This window comes from Lepidothrix coronata, unplaced genomic scaffold (genome assembly GCF_001604755.1).
Source record: "Lepidothrix coronata isolate B3197 unplaced genomic scaffold, Lepidothrix_coronata-1.0 Scaffold196, whole genome shotgun sequence".
Classification (NCBI taxonomy): Eukaryota; Metazoa; Chordata; class Aves; order Passeriformes; family Pipridae; genus Lepidothrix; species Lepidothrix coronata.
Genome location: NW_016690376.1, coordinates 678589 through 698742, shown reverse-complemented (window position 1 = coordinate 698742; position 20154 = coordinate 678589). Strand labels below are relative to the sequence as shown.

Below are 20154 nucleotides of genomic sequence, written 5' to 3'. Positions count from 1 at the left end.
GCCAAGCCCACCTCAGCCTCCTGGGCTGGGGAAGGGACAGAGGCCCCTTGGTGCCTGCTTGTCTTTCCTCTCCACATGGGCTGTTGGTCCTTGTTTTCCGTGTTCCTGATCCAAGGCCTTGGCTGGTCCTGGCTCCGGCACATCCCCCCTGCCCGGTCCCCATCACCCACCTCTCTGCAATGTCTCATCGCTTTTCTGCCAAGGCAGCATCCAAGGAACACCCTGCTGAGCAGCAGCCTTTTGGGATGCCCCAGGACTCCCTGTTGCCTTTCCATAGGCTCAGGCAGCCCCTGTGTGCATTTTGGCAGGTCAGTGCAGGTTCTGAGCTTTGCTTGTGCCCCAGGAGTCTCCGTGTCTCAGAACACTGCAGGGTGATCCTGCCCCTGGTGCCCCAGGTGCCTTGTGGTGTGACCCAGCCACCTCCCCGTGCCTTTTGGCCACCCTGGTGCAGTCTGGACAGAAATATAACAACAGTTTAATTTGAAAAGTAGTCAATAATGTATTTCCTGTGATCGAATTCCAATTGTTTTTGTAAAAATGCTGTTGTACGTGTCCGTTCTCCCTGACTTATTGTGAAGAACTCACTGTTCCCATCACCACTGTGCTGGACCCCAGAGGGGAAGGGACAATCCACAGGGTGATCAGTGGATGGGGATTCCCACAAAGGGGCCGGAAGAGCCACCAGGTCCCAAGGGAGGAGGGGATAGCACCGAGGTCCCAGAGCTCTTCTCTTCAGGCCCTGCCACCGTCCCCAGGGAATCCAAGTATTCTGTGGGACACAGAGGCACTTTCTCCCAGGGATCCAAGCAGAAAAAAAGAGCAGGAGAGGTGGCCAGCACCCCTTTCCTACTGATTAGGGGGGTTAGACCGTCCCTGGCTGCGAAGCCTTGAAACCCGTTTCCCTCAGCCACACCTTGGAGTTCTTGGCAGATCCCTGGGGCAGCAGCACACACAGGAATGCCCCGTGGGCTTGGGTGGAAGGAGAGGGAAAGAGGATCCAGTTCTATCTCCCAGCAAGGGCAGGATCTGTAAAACACAGAAATAGCCCCAACTGGATTTCTGCTTTACTTATTTGAAATTTAGGTAAGCTCCCTGTTGTGTTACACAAACAACTGGTGATATGTCAGGTGCACTTCCTTGGATTTGTACAGTGAGCCCAGTTCCCCCTGCAGCCCTCTCACCTTCCCTTGGATTAGAGGCAAAAGAGTCACAGGATAAAAAACTGTAACCAACCTCGGGCTGTTCAAGCACTGTGTAAGTGTAGACATTTATTTTAAGACCAATTTAGGCTCTTTTTGTATGTCTTTCAGTTACATCTGTTTCCGTGGGTGAAAAATCCTGGGAAAAGATGTGACCATCATTTTACAGCCTGAACTACTAAAGGTTGAATGTTGAATGCTCCCTGGGTGTTCACAGACGGAGCCAGACACCAAAACAATAAGGGGTATGGAGTTAAGGTAAAACACAACTTTTAAAACATTCTAAGGTAAAGCAGAATTGTAACTTTGTAGAACTCTTTCCATGCTCTCTGCTGGGAGCTCAGGGTGCAGGCTCAGGTTTAAGTGTCACAAGCTCTAATTGCTTTTACAGGTTTTAGAGTGTGGGCCACGCTCATTCAAGGAATTTGGGAGCTGAGCTTAATGGATTCCCAAGAGTTAACGAGATTCCTCAAATTCCATGTGCTGACTTCCTAACCCAGCTAAGAGAAATGCTGAAAAAGAGCTGTTGTTGAGCTCCAGTTCTCAGAGCCAGGTATGTCCGAGAGCAGGGGATTTGCCTCTGCACTGAAGCACAGCCACGCTGGTGTTTCACCCCCACTCCCTCACAGGGGGCTGCAGCAGCTCCTTTTCCTGCCTCCCAACAGAGCTCAGCCGTTGCAGCCTCTCAGCAGGGGATGACATAAATTCGGGCTTTGCTTTTATCCTGGACAGAATCCAAGGAGCCTCTATTATAATCTTCCAGCTGATTGATCCGATGGCTCTGGCAGCACTGCTGATGTCTGGGGCACTCTGGAACAAGGCTCTGGTTTGACCCTTCCTGCTGGAATGGTTCTGCTCCCTGTGGGCTGACAGGAATTCCGTGTGTTTCCAGCCTCTGGGTGCAGACACTCCTTTGGGAAGGAAGGATCCGTGTTCCTGTCTCCGCTGCAGTGAACAGCTCCCAGTGAGTGTCTGTTTACCAGCTCAGTTTCATCCAGCCAGTTTTTGGCAGGCTGCCCTCCAGTTCCCTCCCCTCCCACCTCCCCTCTGGCTCACTTTTTCCACAGCTTTCTCACTGTTCCTCAGCAACACTGTTTCTCACCCTTTGCTCCTCCTTCCTTCAGAATTGGTTCCATTCCTGCACCTCAGGAGTGCTGATTCACCTCCTCCCCACACACCTCAGCTGAAGTGCTGCTGCCTTTCCCTCAGGATCCAGGCACTAAGCCATAATCCCATTTTTATTCTGATTTTGGCTGTGCACTTCATTATGCCATGTAAACTTGAGGCTATTTCAGAAGAGCATCCCTGGAATTTTTCCAGGCCAGGTTGGATGGGGCTTGGAGCAACCTGGTCTACTGGAAGGTGTCCCTGCCCACGGCTGGGGCTTGGAATGAGATGAGCTTTAAGGTCCCTTCCAACCCAAACCAGTCAGTGGAGAGGGATGGAGACTGTTCCACATTAAGCAATCTCATGGAGGTTGGAATGTACCACTGGGAGAGAAAACATGGGTACTGGGAGATCTTTTCCAATGACACAGTTTGAGGTGGCCATCAGGATGTGCCAACTTGTCATGGAAGCAAAGGGAAGTTAAACCTCAGCAAAGCAAGTTAATCTGTTAAGGAAGTTTTCCCTGTTGCTTCCTGCACCACATGGATGCTTTAGTTACGTGGATGCACTTTGTTTCCAAGCTGAAATGTATTTGTATCATCTGTATTCAAGGAGTCACTTGGATTTGAAAGATTACAACACTTTTGGAGTGAAACAGAGCTTGGACAAAACTAGTTATGCAGGCCTGAAAGTGAGTAATTTATGAACTCAGTCCCTTTAACACTTGCTTAACCTTTTGTACAGGAAAGCTGTATTAATAAATATTTAACTATTTTCCTACCCCCAAATACTGAAATGAGGGAACACCATTTTTTTTAACCCCTCTAAATTCAGCCTCAAGGCACTTTGCCCAGGAGACATGAAAATCCTCCAATTCCATCACTTAACCTCTTTAGTCACTTTTCTGAGCACCTTTTTGCACATAAAGATCAAATGGAAATTCTCCATCATGGATTACTTCCAAATGTTTAACAAATGCCAGCTTTAAGGAAACCCTTCACCCTTTACTATGGATGTGTTGATTCTAATGGCCATAACATTTGTGGCCTGATTGCAGCGAACAATCTGGACATTGTTAGCCCGTTATTCCATTAAAAATCAGGATACTGGAGACTTGCTGCCTTATTTGGGCTGGTTTTTAGGCTTCACTATTTCAGAGTGAGCTCTTGGCCATCTCCAAGGTAACAAGGAAAAGCTGTGCTATAGCGGGGACAAAACACAGGTGTATGAGACTGTGGGATCATACTGGTTTCTTCCACCTTTGGAAGGCACAGGCACAGAATTCCATGGAGAGCTGGGGCAGTTTTAAACTCCAGTGTCTGGTGGAAGGGGCAGGTGCACTGTGCTGCCATCAGGGGCCTGTAATCCACAGCCTGGACAGCTGAGAGTTTGAGAAGGAATAAACAGGGAGGAAAGTATTCATTCAAACTGCTCCTGGAAATAAGCTGGAGAAGGGAACAACACAAAAGCCTGTGGACAGTTCCTGTCACTTCTGTTCCTTGTGTTGCCTCTCTACAAACAGAACCAGGCAGGTGCTGTGGAACAGCTTCGGTTCAGTCTTCATCACCTGGAATCTCAGAACTGGTGCTCCTGATGTTCAGTTCCCTTTGTCCCTGTGTTTTGTGAGTTAGAACTGGAGCTCAATGTCCTGCTCACCACCCTTCCCCTGCACCAATGGCCTGAGGGAGGGATTGCAGCTATCAGGGTCCTTTCAAAGGACTGGGGTGTCTACTAACCCAAACTTCCCTGGACTCATCCAGCAGCGGGAAAGCTGCCAGCAGGCTCAGTGCTTGGAGTGCCTCAGGCCAGGACTGGGTTTGGAGGACCCTGTGGGGTTCCCTGAGGGAAACAAGGAGTGCACAGGCATTGCCTGGGGCACGAGTGATGTTCATGACACCCTGTGTCCCTGGGAATGACAGGGTGAAGCAGGAGGCAAAGATACCCTGGGGGAAAGCTGGCAGAGCAGCCCTGCCTGAGCCCACTCTGGGTTCTGTCAGCACCTTGAAGCAGCACTGAAGGAACATGACTCTGCAGGAGCTGAGCAAAGAGCCCCCAGCAAACACAACTGCTCCCAGTGTCCCAAAAATGGATCTTTGGAAAGAACATACAAACCTGGGTCCAGCTCCCACTGATTTTATTTGAATTAAATAAAAAAGTGTATTTCCCATATTCCATTGATTCATCTCAACCAGTCCCAGCAAAAGGCAGTTTAACCCTCCCACCACCCTTGGAATTCAAACACACCAGTCTGTGGGCCCTGGGAAGGGTTGTATCCACATCACTGTGGAGTGAAAAGGACCTCGGAGACAGACTCCATGGCCAGGCCACCATGACTGACTTCCTGTTTAACCCTTCATGGATCCCACTGTCTGAGCAGTACCTGGAACTCTGTTCCAAGCTGCTGGACACACATCCCAACAGCAGGAATTCCCAACTGTGTTCTGGCACAGCTTGGTAAGTCTGAGCACAGGGCTCTCCTCTAACGAGGTTGGCTGAGCAGTCCTGCCTTGGCTGCCAGAGCCTCGTTCTGCTGGATGTGGTACTCCTGGAATCTCATGGAGATCCTCTGTGTCATCTTTAAATACTTCTGCAGGCAGTTGTCTGAGCAGGTCATCTGGAGGAAGAGGGAGACAGAAGGCTTTAAACAATACCTAAAACACTTCCCCAGCCAGGACCCAAAGTATCATCACATACAGGGACAAACAGTGAGGTGAGCACATCTCATACTGTTCAACCTCTGGATGAGGGCAGTAGAAAATGGGAAGTTTAATTGTGAAGTTTAGTTTTTAAGGGATGCCTGAAACACCTTTTAGTATTCATTCTCATATGAAAGCCTCCATGGAAAACATTTAGGATCTAGGATATATTACCATTTCATCCTTGGGCTCCTCTCGTGAAATTAAACTCTGTATTTTGCAATAAATCATAAATCTATTAAATTAATATATTTTGTTTTAATTCTGTTTACAAACACATACTGTTTTATGGTCCAGTCTCTGCAAGCTCAGCTTAACCTTTTTTTAACCTTGTTCCCACTTAGCTCTGTTAATTTTCTGGTACCTGCTTGGTTACCCTTCAGCAAAACAACCAGAGCACATCAGTCTGCTGGACAGGGAAGTAAATACCAGGACTACTCCATCCATAGAATGTTTAAAATTTAAAGTGGTTTTTTTTTTCCTTTCTTTAAGTGTAGATAAAGAGTTGTGAGATTCTTTCTGACCACCAGTTCTACCAATTCTGTGCCAGGGTTCAAAACCTTGCTGTCACTGCAGGAGGACAGAAAGGAAAGCCAAACACTTTCCTTGATGACTTAGAAAACCAGAAAACTGCTTTGGTTCTGCTCGGTACAAAGAGATGTGAAAAGCAGAAGGGATGAAAATGAACAAGACCAAACCCCACACAGCTACACCTTGGCCTGGCATCAGCTGCAGCAAAACCTGCTGAGCAGGAGTGAAGTCTCACAAGGAAAAAAAACACATTCTGGAACTACCCCAAGCCTGTGCTCCCAGAGGGAGTGGTATTTGTGACACCATGCCTGGGAAGTCTAGACTTGCAGTGGAGACTTGCTGCAGGGAAAGAGGTCAGGAGCTGTTTATTCCAGTACAGAATCCCAAAGGAGATGCCTGGAGGTATTAATCTCAAGTATTTAATAAAAAACTACAACTTTAAAGAGGAACATGGGAATTTCCACAGCAGATCAGAGCAGTGGTCCATCTAGACCAGTGTCCTGTTCCCAGCAGGGGCCAGAGACGTGCTCTGCAAGAAATCCCATAATGGTTAATTATGGACAAAACTTCCCACAAGAAAGTTTCTTCCTAGTTCCCCTGTTAACAGATGGCTCCTGTACTACCAGACATGGACCCTCTACAACTCACAGAAGCAAAAAAAGGCAGATCAGAATCACCAGGTGGTTTGGGTTGGAAGGGACCTTCAAGCTCACCTCATTCCAACCCCCTGCCATGGGCAGGGACACCTTCCACTAGACCAGGTTGCTCAGAGAACCTAAGAATATGTTTTGGACCTAAATAATGTTTAATTCAGAATAATTATGACCTGTAATAGAATTCCACTAAAGCAGATGCAGAGAAGATCAGGGAAAGAAGAAATCTGTCTTTGGAAGTAAGAGAGCTTTGTCCAGAGCAGCAGAACCTGAGCTGAAAGGAGACATAATTTCAGCCTGCACTGAGGAGTTGAACTCCGAGGAGGCAGAAAATGCTTAAAAACAAAGGTTGGTTTATAACTTCAGGGGTTTTTTTTCCCCTTCCAATGGAGTCAAACAAAGGTTATTAGACTTTTAACCAACAAAATTATTAGCTCTGAAACAGCCTCTCAACAGGAGCAGAAGCAAAAACATGCAACTAATCTCATCGAGAGCTTAATGTTTTCTGCAGGTGACTGTGTGATGGAGCTCCCTGCAGTGCAGAGCAGTGGATTTAACAGCCAGAGCTGTGCAGGCCCGTGTTCCCAGGACACACTGCAATGCAGGAATGTGGGTAAGTAAACAACTGTTTCAGCAGGATTGTTCAAAGACTGAGATGTGCTGGAGGCAGGCAACTTCCATGTCCACAGAGTCACCATCCCTCAGAAGGTGGGACACAGGAACCTCCACTGACAGCTCAGGGAATGACACAACTGCAATGAGCAGCCAGTACTCAACAGAGATGGGGCAGGTTCCCTGTGTGTGTAGTACCAACAACCTACTCCTGGAATGGGTTGGGTGGAAAGGGACCTTAAAGACCAGCTCGTTCCAGCCCCTGCCATGGGCAGAGGCACCTTCCACTAGCCCAGGTTGCTCCAAGCCCTGTCCAACCTGGCCTTGGACACTTCTAGGGATGGGGCACTCACTTGGAAGCAACATGCCAGGCCCCCATTCTCCACTGCAGAACCTCCTGCCTGGGTTTTTAGCCACTGGAAAGATCAAAACTCTCTAAGTTGCTTCTGAAATTGGAATGTTAAACAGCAATTCTACGAAAGGGTCATTAGAAGCAATTACCTACCTCTTCTGGTTTCACATCTCTGCTGGTGAAATCCTTTATGCAATCCAGGAAGCAGTTTTCTGTAAGTTTATTGTACGTGCCAAGAAATTCCTTGAACTGTAAATAAAAACTGGACAATGAGTATTAAAAACAAATTCTGTGTTGATTTTTCTTACACACACCTGCCTGGCCCAGCTGGTGACACTGATACCGAAGGATAAGTCACTACAAAAATTTACTATTGATCAGAAGGTTTCAGCATGAAATGCTGCCCCTACTTGAATCAGATACTAAACTGTGCTTGTCAACAGTCAAATGTTTAAATCTTGGTTGCTACAGAACAAGTCTTAACCCAGATGATAACTTACATTTCCTCTCCATGCCCTACACCTGTCACTCAATGTGACAAAGTAGTAAAAGGTCTTCAAAGCCACCACTTACAAATGCAACATCTCACCTGCTTGATCTGGTCAGACTCTGATATTTGTCCAGCCATATTCCACCACCTATGGCTCAGTCACCTGTTCTGAAGATAAAAGACAAGTTTCACACAAAAAGCATAAATATGAACTGCAACATTTACATCAGAATGGAATTTTATACACCCTTGAAGGGTGTTTAAATGGGACTTTGCTGGCAAACTTCCCAGACATTCCCTCAAAGGGGAGTTACCTATTTGAAATGTATTCAGTGAAAAGAACATCCACGATAATTCCAGGTACAAAACCTTCCCAGATCCACCTGTTAATTGCTGTCCTTGAAACACTTTAAGGCATTTCAAACAGCTGAAGTAACTTATAAAATACCTTATTTATGTTTTTTAAGTGCTGTCAAACTCACAAAGTAAAACTAGGGTGGGAGCTGGGGGAGAAGCAAAGCCATAACATTTTCTGGCCTTAAGAGTTTCAGTGACTTTAGATGCCATCTGTGAAAAGTAAGGAAGAAAGGCAAATATAAACTGGCAGCCCCTCTGAATAAATGCAGCACAAGCCAGGCTGACTCAGAGCAGCAGGGCCTGGTTTCTGTGTAGCTGCACCAAGCACTTAAAACTACAACAAATGTTCTGGTCCTTGACTGGAGTGAATTAAATGGGAGAAAACACAGAAGAATGAGAATGGCCTTAAAGGAAAACAAACAAAGAAACATGGATCCAAGAATTTAAGCAAGCATCCTCAAGGAAGACTCACACTCCTAATCCAGCACACTAAACAAGTTAAGGCTTGAAAGCATCCCTGCACGTTTCCTGGAGGAATACTGAAACCTAGTCTTCCTTTTCCCTTAATTTCCATATTATCTAAGTCCTATCACAGATGACACTGCAAACTAATATCACATGTAGATGAGAAGAAGCTCCTTCAGTCTAATTCATATCAATTTGTGGAAGAAAAATGAGCACTGAAGTGTAATCATTTTGTGGAAAAAAACTTCATTTAGCCCTTTAGCAAAGGCTCCTCACAATTAATCTTCTGTTATGCTTTGCCAAATTTTGGGCAAGACATTCACGTTTTAGAAAGCTTTAACTATTCCAGTCTCTCAGCGGGGGAAGGGAAGGGGTACACAGGCTGCCTGAACAAGAACAAAGAGACAGTAACAATTATTTCTACAACAGAAAGAAAACTAAGCAACCAAAAATAGCACCAGGGAGCTCTCACAAGGATGAACTCTCCCTACACCCCTTCCCAGCAGCACAGGGATTATGACATCTGCCTCAACATCACACAGGGAGCCAATTCAGGGACTGGAGGTCAAGTGCACCTATGATTCTTGGATTTAAGATGGACATCCCCACAACCAAGAATTCCTCATGGGCACACAGGTTATTCTGAAGGAGAATCTACAGAATATGGTGGTTAAGAGGAAACAAGATGTCATTCAGGTTGTCACTGAATCACAGACTGCTTTGGGTTGGAAGGGACCTTAAACATCATTCAGTTCCAGCCCCCTGCCGTGGGCAGGGACACCTTCCACTATCCCAGGTTGCTCCAAGCCCCATCCAACCTGGCCTTGAACACTTCCATGGAGCAGCCAGAGTTTCTCTGGGTAACCTGTGCCAGGGCCTCACCACCCTCACAGCCAAGAATTTCTTTCTAGTATCCAATCCCTGCCCCCTGTCAGTGTGAAGTCATTCCCTCTTGTCCTGTCACTCCAGGCCCTTGTCCATAGTCCCTCTCCAGTCTTCCTTCTCCATGGTAAACCTCTAACTTGTTTTAGGACATGACCGTTATGGGGGACAACAACTGGTGAAAAGGGATGGCAACTCCACTCCCATTTCTCAGCCTGTGAGAAAATAAGGACAGTGACAATTCTCCCAGGTCAGTGTAGGTAGATAATTAAAGAGACAGAAACCACAGGAAAGACTTTTGCCTCTGCCAAGCACAGGAAGCTCAAAGCTTCAACAGTCAGTGCCATTTTCTCACACTCAGTGTTGCTTCCTAATTTCTGTTTATAGCAAACCTGGTCTGTTTTTCTGGACTAGTTTGGCAAGATTCAAAACTGCAGATTGAAACTCCAGCTTCACAAAGCTCTGACACCTGAGAAAGACTCTGATTCACATCAGAACAAAGGCACCATCTGATTGTCAGTGTCTGCAGCCCTTGTCCTAGTGCAGGTGTTTCACACGTTCCACAGCCCAGCAGTGAAATCCCACAGCACTGCTGCACCTTTAGCTGTAAATCACAGGCCTGAACACCTAAAAATGTGCTACCTGGGCATTCTCAGGAATGGGCATATCTGGTTTGCTCTAATGTCTGGTAAATGTATCATTTCAAGCTTTCCTGCTGTTTCTCCCTTTCCCTTCCAACCTCTAAAAAAATGCTTAAAATCCAGGGATGACAGAGCCCATTCCAGGGCTTGGCATCTCGACTAACCCCCCTCAGAGCTCCCCACAGAGCTGCTCACACCACTCCAGAGTGCTCAGCTTTAATCCTAGAGAGCCTGGATGACTTTCCTCTGGGCTAAATGTGATTTGGAAATTCGGGACTGCACTTTTAAACAAGTCACACGGAAGGAAGCAGATCTCTGAATAAACCTCTGCTGCAAGGGCCACGTGGTCCAGGTGTGCTGGGTCACCGGGAGAGGAGCAAGCCCGAGAAATCTCCCTTCTGGAAAGGCCCTGGAGCCATTCCAGATATGTTTTGATGTTCTGAACAGACATTAAGACAAGTCCCTTTGAGTAAAATAAGCAGTTAAGGATAACCCGAGGTTTGGGTTTCTCTTACTTAGGCATTATGGGTTTTCCATCCTTTTTCCACAAATATAGCCTTTAGCCCATTCAAACCTGTTCTCTGTGCAAGATCCACCCCAGCTCCCAGCTCAGTTTTAGAATCTGGAAAATGCTTCTAATAGTTGCCTCTGCTGTGGCTGCCACTCCCATTGCCATGGAAACATAAACACAGTCCACTTCTTAAGGAAAAGCTGGTTTGTAACTAAAACCAGTGATTAGGTGAAGGATCCTGAGCACGGCAGGAGGAACGGGAGCCAGAACTACAGATGTCAGAACTCTTCTAAAAAACTTCTGATCTGTGGGAATGCAGCCTCCCCAGCTGTGCCTCCAGACCTCTGGAGGCAGGGGGATCATGATCTTAACTCCTAAGTGCTAATAATTGGAACACAACTTTTAATTGTGATTACTGTACTGCTGGGTGACCAAAAAGCCTCCCTCCATCACCAGCCTGCAGTTATTACAGGTGAAGCGCTTGGAGGAAGTTTCTTTTCCCACCCAAGTAACCACCATTCCTTGTCCATGACCTAATCTGGAGTCAGGAGATCCTTTCCCATGGAAGCCAAACAAGCCCTGTGTTTGGGGTGGAATTTTTCCACCTTTTTGTGAGGAGCTGCATTTTCCTGGGGATAGAGGTGGTGGAGAGACACCATAAATCCATCATGCTTGTTATCCTGATTAACATCTGAATTACATGTAGGTAAACACCTACTTTATCAAGATAAAGCTCTATCAAGATAAAGATAAATATCTTTTTAAGCCTTTGCTTCCAGTTGTACACAGTGAACACCACGTGAGTGTTTCTGAAAAGGACAAGGAAGAACAAAAACATCAAGTCAAAGAAATGTGCCAAAGTAAAGAGGAATAAAAACATTGAGTCAAAGACTTGTGTCAAGATAAAGAATAAAAATATGGATGCAAAGAACTATATCAAGATAAAGCCCCTACAGCCTATAAAGTTCTCTTTATTGCTGGGGATCATCAGGCTAAAATCTGATTGGTATTAGATTTTTAAAAACCCAAACTAATTGATTTTAAGAGGCTAAGGGCCCTTAAAGAAGTGAGAATCACATGGTGAGGTGAGAAAGGGGCTGGTCAGAAGGAGGCTGGATAAGCAGCTGTACCTGGTGCACAGGTTATTCTAACCCACAGTCTCTTGGATTTGGGCTGGACCCTGAAGGAAAAGAGATGAATTGTAGAAATCTGACACCAAAGGTGAGTTACCACAGTCAGTGCTAAAACAGAGCCTCTCTGAACACACGGAACACGTGCCAGGGCCTGTCCTGGGAGGAAACACACCTTTTCCCATAAGTGTCTCCTATTTAAGTTAGATCAGACCTGGCTGACACTTCTGACCCTACAAAATCAAAAGCTGGAGATAAAAAAACTTCGCATCGATTATTTTTTTTTTTTTTCCTTTCACTCCATCCTCCAGCTCCCCCTTCCAAGGGCACCTTGGGTTCCCCCTGCTCAGCCAAACCCCGGCACAACCCCGGGCACGGAGCGCCCTTCTCCCCGCCGGGAAAACCCCCGGGCAGGGACAGCCTTTCCCTTTCCGGCCCCTCAGGGAGCGCTCCCGGCCTCTCACCAGCGCTCCGCGGCCCTCGGGAACACACCCGGGCCCTCGGGAGCCCTCCCGGTCCCTCAGGAAACCTCCCGGTCCCTCAAGGGCGCTCCTGTCCCTCAGGAACCCTTCTGGGCCTTCAGGAGCCCTCCCGGTCCCTCAGGAACACTCTCGGACCCTCACGGGCACTCTCTGTCCCTCAGAAGCCTTCCCCGTCCCTGAGGAACACTCTCGCTCCCTCACGGGCTCTCCCGGGCCTTCAGGAGCCCTCCCGAGCTCTCCCCATCCCTCACGGGCTCTCCTGGTCCCTCGGGAATGCTCCCGGCCCTTCAGGAGCCCTCCTGGCCGCACAGGAACACTCTGGGTCCCTTACGGGCTCTCCCGGCACCTCAGGAGCACTCCCGGCCCCTCAAGGGCGCTCCCTGTCCCTCAGGAGCCCTTCTGGACCCTCAGAAACACTCACAGGCCCTCACGGGCACTCCCGGGCCCTCAGGAACTCTCCCGGGCCCTCAGGACACCTCCCTGTCCCTGAGGAACACTCCCTGTCCCTGCCGGGTTCTCCCGGTCCCTCAGGAACGCTCCCGGTCCGTCCCGTCCCGTCCCCCCCGCGCACTCACCGGCCCCACGCGCGCCGCGGCCCCGCAGATTCGCCGCGGGGCGGGGAGGGGCGCACGCGAAGGGCCGCGGCCCCGCACGGGCCCCGCAGATTCGCCACAAGAACTGACGAATCGGCCGATTCCCCGCTCCCCCTTCTCCCGCCGGGCGCGGCGTTTCCCGCCGGACGCTCTTAGGGGAAGGAACGCCGGTGGCCATGGCAGCGCGCGCCGCCGGCGGGAGCGGCTGAGGCGGAGCGGGGTTGGAACGGGGCTCTCTGCCCGCCAGGCACGGCGGCCGCGCCCGCGACCTGCGAGGGAGCCGCGCCCCGGAGCCCTCAGGCCGCCACTGTGTGAGATTCTCCCCCCCCGCCACCACCCACCCACCCACTTCCATGGAAGCGCAGAGCGGCTCCAGCTCCAGCCGGGATTCCCTGGTCAGCCTCACGGCGGGCGATGTGCTGATCCGCTCCACGGGGCCCCGCGGGGAGAAGCCCCCCGGGAGGGCGGTGAGGCTGGCGGTGCAGAAGCTCCGTGAGGGGCTCTGTCCGTGCCCGGCCCCCGGGGCGGGTTCGGCCGCACACGGAGCCCCCCCGGCCCCGGGCAGGGCAGGGACCCCCCGCACCCCCCGCAGCGCCACTCCAGGTGCGACCCCCAATGGGACCCCCCGCACCCCCCGCAGCGCCACTCCAGGTGCGTCACTTGCCATCACTTACCATCATTTACCTCCATTTACCATAAGGTACAGTCAGGGGCAGCTCAGGCTGGTGCTGGAACCCCTGAGAAGCGTTTGCAGCCATATAGGACTTACATGATTAAGGCATCTTTGTATTCTCCTCCCGCACATGTCAGCACTCCTTGTTTTCCCAGACGTAGAAGCCGAGTTGTGCAGGGTGGTAGAACACTGGCACAGGTTGTCCAGAGAAGTTCTGGATGGCCTATCCCTGTGAGTGTTCAAGGCCAGGTTGGATGGGGCTTGGAGCAACCTGGTCTAGGGGAAGGTGTGCCTGTCCATGGGGGCAGGGATGTTTATTCCCTGTTAAACATCCCTGTTTATTCCCAGTTTAAAGGATGTTTAATAATCTGTTTTTCAGAGTCTTTTTCGCGTGCTGTAAAGCAAGTCTCTCATCCAGGCTCTCAGAACTCATCGGTGTTTATAAACTTCAGCTCCAAGTCCACCCTTGCTTCTGTTTGGAAAGTCGTGATGTTTAGGGATTCAAAGAGAAGGGGGATGTGGAGATTTGGGTCAGCCAAGCTGTAGTGAAAATGCACAACGGGTGATTATGACCACAGTAAAACTGCTTTTGTTTTTAGGAGTCCTCAGCACTACGGGATATCCAGAACTTCTGCTTCCAGTGGAAGATGCAGAGCCCGTGTTTTTATCCCAAATGGTAAGAAAAGTTGCTGTTGCTTCCTGCAATCCTGAACTAAGAGAACAAAACAGCATTTTCCTCAAAAAGCTGTAGCTCTTCTGAAAACATCACAAATGTTTGGCTCAGACTTTGCACAACAACTTTGCAGTTGCTTTTTCCTGCCAACGTGATATTAATGCTGAGGTGTCTGGAGGGGCTTTATTTGCTGTACTGCCTGTTGCATAATTAATACCAAGGCTTGTTTTTAAATTCTGGTGTAATTCTTCCTTTGAAAATGTGGGTGCACACGACACAATATTTGTTAAAACCGTGAAACTTTTTTTATTTTTTCCTCTTCATATCATAGGGAAAGAAATGGACATTAGTTTATGTGGAATTCTTTAACACTTACTTAATTCTCTGTGTGGGGGCAATCCTGAATTGTTTGAGATTAGCCCTTTGGCTAAACTTACACAAGTATAGTTCCACTACTACTTCTTTGGCCATAAATGAGGAGAATACACTTAATCAGCACTTAAAATATATAGCTTTAATCTGAATTGTGTTTCTAAGGTTTTAGTCCCTAAAAGGCCATGTGAGTTCTTGACTACCAAGTCCAGATGATTCTCTGGTGGAGATTGTAACAGGTTTTGTGCCAAGACCTTGTATTTGTGTGTGGGTATGATTCCATTTGTGTAATAATTTGTACAATTCCATCTACTTCTAAAATTTTGGCCACTGAAAGCAAAGGCTGTGATGTTGCCTTTTCTGCTCTTTTTCTGAAGGATTTTCCTAGAGAAGCTGCAGTGCAGGAAGATCCTTCACTGCTACTGGAGGACAGCAGAGAACCTGAAGGTAAGACATCAATCTACTGATATAGCCCCTTTTTTGTGAGAAAACGGATCAATTAGAGGAAAAAGGAGCTTTAATTTTATCTTAGGTATTTATTTTTCTTCATTATGGAAGCTCTTGAGGGAAAATATTACAATTTTTCTTTGATAAACAGATGATCATTGTAATTTACAGTCTTGAATTTTGCAAAATTTGCCTCATTCTTGCTGGCATTGCAGTAGCTCTTGTGATTAACTGAGTGGGACTTCTACAAGTTCACCAGAATGTTGAAATTCTTTTTGCTGATCAAACTATTCATGTCTCTGAATAGAGGGGAAGGGCTTGCTTGGATGCATTTTCCTGATGTGAATAATTGTACTACAAAGGCATATTTTTCTCCAGGCAGCCTATACCCTAAAAGTATATTTTTAATAGTTAAGAACCTTAAGAAATCACAGTGTCAATGTCTTTAACTTCTGAATCTGCCAGCTCCAATCAGACTTATGGAAGGGGAAGACTTTTTGAAGAAAATACACTTTTGCAGGTTCCTTGGATATCTGGGGCTGTGTAGAGAAAAGAAACACAAATCAATGCACTGTTTAAGGCCAGAAATCAATACTTTTGTTTCCTCTTCTATTCTCACAGGCAGCAGCTTATCAGCACTTGGGTACAAGCTGTGTGGCAGCAGCAGCAGGGAAGCTCCAAACTTGCCACATCTGGGGTTGTTTCCTCTGCTGAGGGAGAGCCTGCAGTCGTTTTAGCATGATTTGCAGCTATTGAGAAAATTTGTTGTAATTTATGATGACTGTAGGGAAATAATACACAGTCCTTTTTTTTTTTAATTAATTTTTTTCAAGTTAGAATTTGCAGCGTTTTATGCACTGAGTTGTCTGAGCTCAAGTTACCCTTTAGACTTTACTTCCAATTGTTAGATTTCATTGGTACCAACATTCAATATTATATAAAGTTGTGTTAAATGAGGCCTTCCTTTACTCTCATCATTACTTAAGTCTGTTAACTCAGTGAAGGGAAACAATTGGTTACTGTGGTTTGTGTAGGCAGCAGATTCTTCACAGCAGAACTATATGTATTGAAATTATACTTTGTTTCTACCTGTAAAATAGACATTTTGTGTCAGTTAGCTCCACAAAGTTTGTTTATATCCTTCCCCGCAGATGATGTTTTTATTTCTCAATATGCTACTGGGCAGAAGGAGGCTCTGAGAGCAGTGTTAAAGCAAAAGTAAGTATGTGCTGTTGGTGGTGACTCAGCTGTCCTGTTTCTTTACAGATATCCAATTATACCCCTTCAGTTTTTGCCAAAATGTTTAGCTGGCAAGGAAAAAAGTATTATTTACTGTTCTCTGTTACTATTCTTTTTCTGTCTGTGAAGGTGTTTTCAGTTTATCATTCACTGGAGTATCATTCACTGTTTATTTTGTGTATTTTTGAGAATACCTTTAGACTGCTGGAATTAATGATTTTGTGATAGAAGACTCAGGCAAGATAATTCACCTTGTGCCAAAACCATGTTACATTTTTAAAGACAGATAAGGACACGTGCTGTTTATCTGTAGGCTGGAAATTCTGAGGATCAAAAATTTAGTTGGACTTGGCTACTGGAATCACAAAATCACAGAACGGGTTGGGTTGGAAGGGACCTTAAAGACCATCTTGTTCCAACCCCCTTCCAACACTTTCCACTAGACCAGGTTGCTCCAGGCCCCATCCAGCCTGGAACATTGAACTTCACAAAACACAAACTGCAAACACATTCTTTGTTGTGGTTACAGGAAAATGCCTTTTATGTTAACATAAACCTGAGACACTTCTCGTGTCATCCTGAAAGATGAGAGTAAATTTGTTTCATGTGTGCTGAAAGCTTCAAGGAGAAAAGCTTATACAGTGATGTCAGTGCTACGTGTGGGGAATCATTTGCTTGGAGGGGATATGGAGAAAACAATGCTATTGACAGGCACTTGTTTTTATAGAGCTCAGAATACTCCTGTACTTAAGGAGGTGAAGGTGCAGCTCCTGGGAAATGCCTCCACAGAAAGAAGGGAAGGTGTTGGACACGAGCCCGGGTCAGCAGCCAGGGAAGTGGACTCTGCAACAACCATTGCAGCAGCCACTGCTGCTGCCATTGCCAGCACAGCCCCACTCCTCAAGGTGAGTAAGTGGCTTGTGGGAGTGTTAGGTCTTCGTCCACTAAAAATAGTAGGTGTTCCAAACAAGCCTCAGATTGTTTGTAGTAGCTCCCCAGAGCCTGAATGTGTCTGCTCCCTGTTTTCTGTGTGCCTGTAATGTCACACTCGCTGACCAGCACACCAGAGGGAACTCCTTTGGATTTGGCTGAATGGGCAAAAGACAGAGACCATTTGATTCACCTTTTAAAAATTCGTGATATTGCTGAGCCACCAAACATTAGGGCTAACAAGGATTTTAACTGTGTCTTTTGGGAAGCAAATCCAGGATTCTGGATTGCACCACTTCTCCAGTAAAATGTGTTTTTCACTCCTTCCTTTTTCTTTTTTTTTTTTTTTTTTTTTTTTTTTTTTTGTTTTCAATTTTTTGTCCAAAATGTTTTGGAAGCCAAATTGAACTCAGTTTCAGCATTACTTAATAAACTGCAGGAGACAGACAGACACCTGCAGCGTGTGGCTGAACAGCAAACCCATATGAGGGCTCAACAGNTTTTTTTTTTTTTTTTTTTTTTTTTTTTTTTTGTCCTCTCTTGCAGGTCCAAAACGATTTGGAAGCCAAAGTGAACTCAGTTTCAGCATTACTTAATAAACTGCAGGAGACAGACAGACACCTGCAGCGTGTGGCTGAACAGCAAACCCATATGAGGGCTCAACAGGAGAAGCCCCACTGTCACCACAGAGTCAGTGAGCTGGAAAAACAAATGAATGCTTTCATGGTGCAGCGGATTCAGCATCTGGAAAAGCTACAGGAGCAGCAAATGAATATTCAGGTATCTTAAGTCACAACACAGAAGCTTTAGCTTAATCATTTCTTCTGTATCTCAGTGTTAATACTGTAATAATTTGGATTATGTCTTAGTATTAGAAAGGCAGAAAGATCCAGTGGCCAGCTCGGGAGTTTAGAGCTTTTGGGAAAAGTTTTATTTCTTGTTCTGTCCCAGATATCTCCTTCCCCCTCCTCCCTAATCTTTGTGTCTGTGGAAAGTAAATGCAAAAACTGTGAAATGTTCTCATTCCCTCTGAGAGATTGTTTAGATCTTTGTTAATTGAGGAAACTTCTATTTAATAAGTAGCCAAATTAAAAAACTTAAGTTATATTTAAAAACCCTGTGTGCTTTTTGAAGGGTAGAATAATGTCCAAGCCTGTCTGCATTCTGAGGTTGTTGTAAATGACTTTTCTCCCTAATAGAATGTCAAAATCCACTTAACATGATTTCATGGCAAGTATTTATTCATGCTTAGGTTTTTCCTTGGGGAAATCAAAGCCTGTCTCAGGAATACTCTGTAATTTTGTCTCTTAGTCTCATCTCCTCAGCTCTGCAGTGAACACACGTGGGTTCCAGCAGGGTCCTGGGCCCTCCTCCAGTCTCCTGACAAAGCAACCTGAGCAACCAGAGCAGAGATCACTCACTAACCAAGTGCCTTTGTCTCAGAGGGGTTTGTTTCCCACCAGTGATGCTCCTGCCCAAGGTGAAGACAAACTCTTTGTTCCTTATTTTCAGTCTTAGTTTTGCATTAATTTTGTTTCCATTAATATTGGATTGTACAACACATCAATAATGAGTAGTAAACGTTCCTTCAGTATGATTGGTTTTATTGCCTAATGTACTATGTAACAGACCACATCTTCTGAAGATATTCCAGTCTCTTCCAGTTCAAATTAAACTGAGAGTTTTGGTTTACTAAGTGCTTCTGCACCAGGAGAGGCCTGGACTTAACTTAAAATAATCTTACTGAGAAATAATCTGTGTGGAAGCCTGTAATGAACTAGTTCATATTACAGTTAGGTTTGGGGCTTTTTGCTCCCTTAGTAATAGCATTCAGAGATACAAAATGTTCTTCCTGTCTTCTTTTTTAACTAGTTCTGTGGTGTTTTGCATTTTTATGAAAAATTCATAAAGCTGGCATGGCTTTTTTTTTTCCTTAGTTTTTTTTTTTTCTGGATTCTCCGAGGGCATGGAGGGAGAGGACAAGGGGAAATGTCTTCAAACTGACAGAGGGCAGGGTTAGATGGGATGTTGGGAAGAAATTCTTCCCTGTGAGGGTGGTGAGGCCCTGGCACAGGTTTTCCAGAGAAGCTGTGGCTGCCCCATCCCTGGAAGTGTTCAAGACTATGGTGGACAGGGCTTGGAGCAACCTGGGATAGTGGAAGGTGTCCCTACCCATGGCAGGGGGGTTGGAAGGACATTAAAGATTATCTCCTTCCAACCCAAACCATTCTGGGATTCTCTGATACCTTTTCCTATGAAGAAAATTGTTAACATTTAAATCACTACTTTTCCTTGTGTTCCCTGAAGCATTTTCAAGCCATTTTCCAAGTAATGGGATTCCTACACAAACATCTCCTCTGAAGACACCAGTTCCTCGCAGGTGTGCCCCAGAGCCTGTATCAAAAAATGGGAGAATCTCACAGAAAGAAAACTCTGTGATGGAAAAGGAAAATATTCCCAAAGCTACAAGTGAAGGTATTGTAAGACACTCCTGGCCTCCACTGGCCTGAACAGGATGGCCTGGGGGGTACTTTGTGTGGTCCTCACCTGTTCTGAGCTGTTGGTTTGGTGACACTTAGATACAAATATGGAGAATATTTGGAATATACATTTGGGAAGGGTTAGTTTTGTGAATAAGTCACTCATAACTAATTAAAGACTTGTTGGCAAGTCTAACCTACAGCATCTTGACCTGATAGCTCACTGAAATGTTTTCTCACATGGAAGATGAAGTGCCCATTCATTATCAGGTGCAAAGAAGATTAGACAGAATGATGTAGAACTTGGGAGCTACTCAGTAACTGTGTCATTATCACTGGTTGAATTGAAATCTTATGGATTTTCTTCATGGATCCACAAACTCTCTGTGTTATTGTAGTGAAAACAGGTGTAAAGCAAATGTGGAGTAATTTTCTTTCACTGCTTTCAATCAGGTTAGTGGCATGAGACTCAGGGCTGAACATTTAATAAAAAAAAATAAAACATCTTTTTATAGTTGGTTGTGTTTAGCATTGTTTGAGGATCTAGGGTGGAGGAAGAACATTTAAAGGATCCAGCCATTGTGCTCTAACAAAGTGCCTGTGTGTGTCTTTATCAGATCCTTCTCAGGTGCTTCTTCT

At 46.2% G+C, this 20154-nt stretch overlaps 2 protein-coding genes and 1 long non-coding RNA gene across 8 annotated transcripts in view; 2 read left to right on the top strand and 1 right to left on the bottom strand.

The window, feature by feature from the left end:
* The first annotated feature begins 383 nt into the window (after nt 1-383).
* On the top strand, nt 384-7310 carry LOC108505584. The gene is made up of 4 exons (XR_001877568.1): nt 384-1457; nt 1591-1752; nt 1932-2163; nt 6698-7310. It is a non-coding gene; the product is annotated as an uncharacterized LOC108505584 (long non-coding RNA).
* On the bottom strand, nt 4423-12751 carry TIMM9 (translocase of inner mitochondrial membrane 9). Of its 6 annotated transcripts, none has more exons than XM_017831749.1 (5): nt 12684-12744; nt 11627-11675; nt 7740-7808; nt 7304-7399; nt 4423-4920 (listed from the first exon to the last, which is right to left on the bottom strand). In XM_017831749.1, exons 3-5 carry the CDS (start codon nt 7776-7778, stop codon nt 4786-4788), a joined length of 270 nt encoding a protein of 89 aa, XP_017687238.1. In that variant the 5' UTR covers nt 7779-7808; nt 11627-11675; nt 12684-12744; the 3' UTR covers nt 4423-4785. The 6 variants fall into 6 exon arrangements, with proteins under 6 accessions (XP_017687238.1, XP_017687240.1, XP_017687239.1 ...); XM_017831751.1 differs by lacking the exon at nt 12684-12744 and adding an exon at nt 12530-12609; XM_017831750.1 differs by lacking the exon at nt 11627-11675 and having other exon boundaries at nt 12684-12751.
* A 303-nt stretch (nt 12752-13054) lies between these two features.
* The window catches only part of KIAA0586 (KIAA0586 ortholog), a 61888-nt gene continuing 54788 nt past the window's right edge, over nt 13055-20154 (top strand). Inside the window, exons 1-8 of the mRNA XM_017831737.1 lie at nt 13055-13304; nt 13974-14050; nt 14797-14866; nt 16018-16084; nt 16833-17010; nt 17582-17815; nt 18347-18515; nt 19343-19510. Of these exons, the coding sequence (XP_017687226.1) occupies nt 13055-13304; nt 13974-14050; nt 14797-14866; nt 16018-16084; nt 16833-17010; nt 17582-17815; nt 18347-18515; nt 19343-19510 (1213 nt within the window). The remainder of the gene's footprint in view (nt 13305-13973; nt 14051-14796; nt 14867-16017; nt 16085-16832; nt 17011-17581; nt 17816-18346; nt 18516-19342; nt 19511-20154) is intronic.

Excerpts from the sequence above, each read along its gene's own strand:
- TIMM9 (XM_017831750.1), bottom strand. The coding sequence starts at position 7,778 with ATGGCTGGACAAATATCAGAGTCTGACCAGATCAAGCAG. Across the intron at positions 7,400-7,739 it reads AGTCTGACCAGATCAAGCAG|TTCAAGGAATTTCTTGGCAC; the intron begins GTGAGATGTTGC and ends TTTTATTTACAG. Across the intron at positions 4,921-7,303 it reads GAGATGTGAAACCAGAAGAG|ATGACCTGCTCAGACAACTG; the intron begins GTAGGTAATTGC and ends CTCTTCCTCCAG.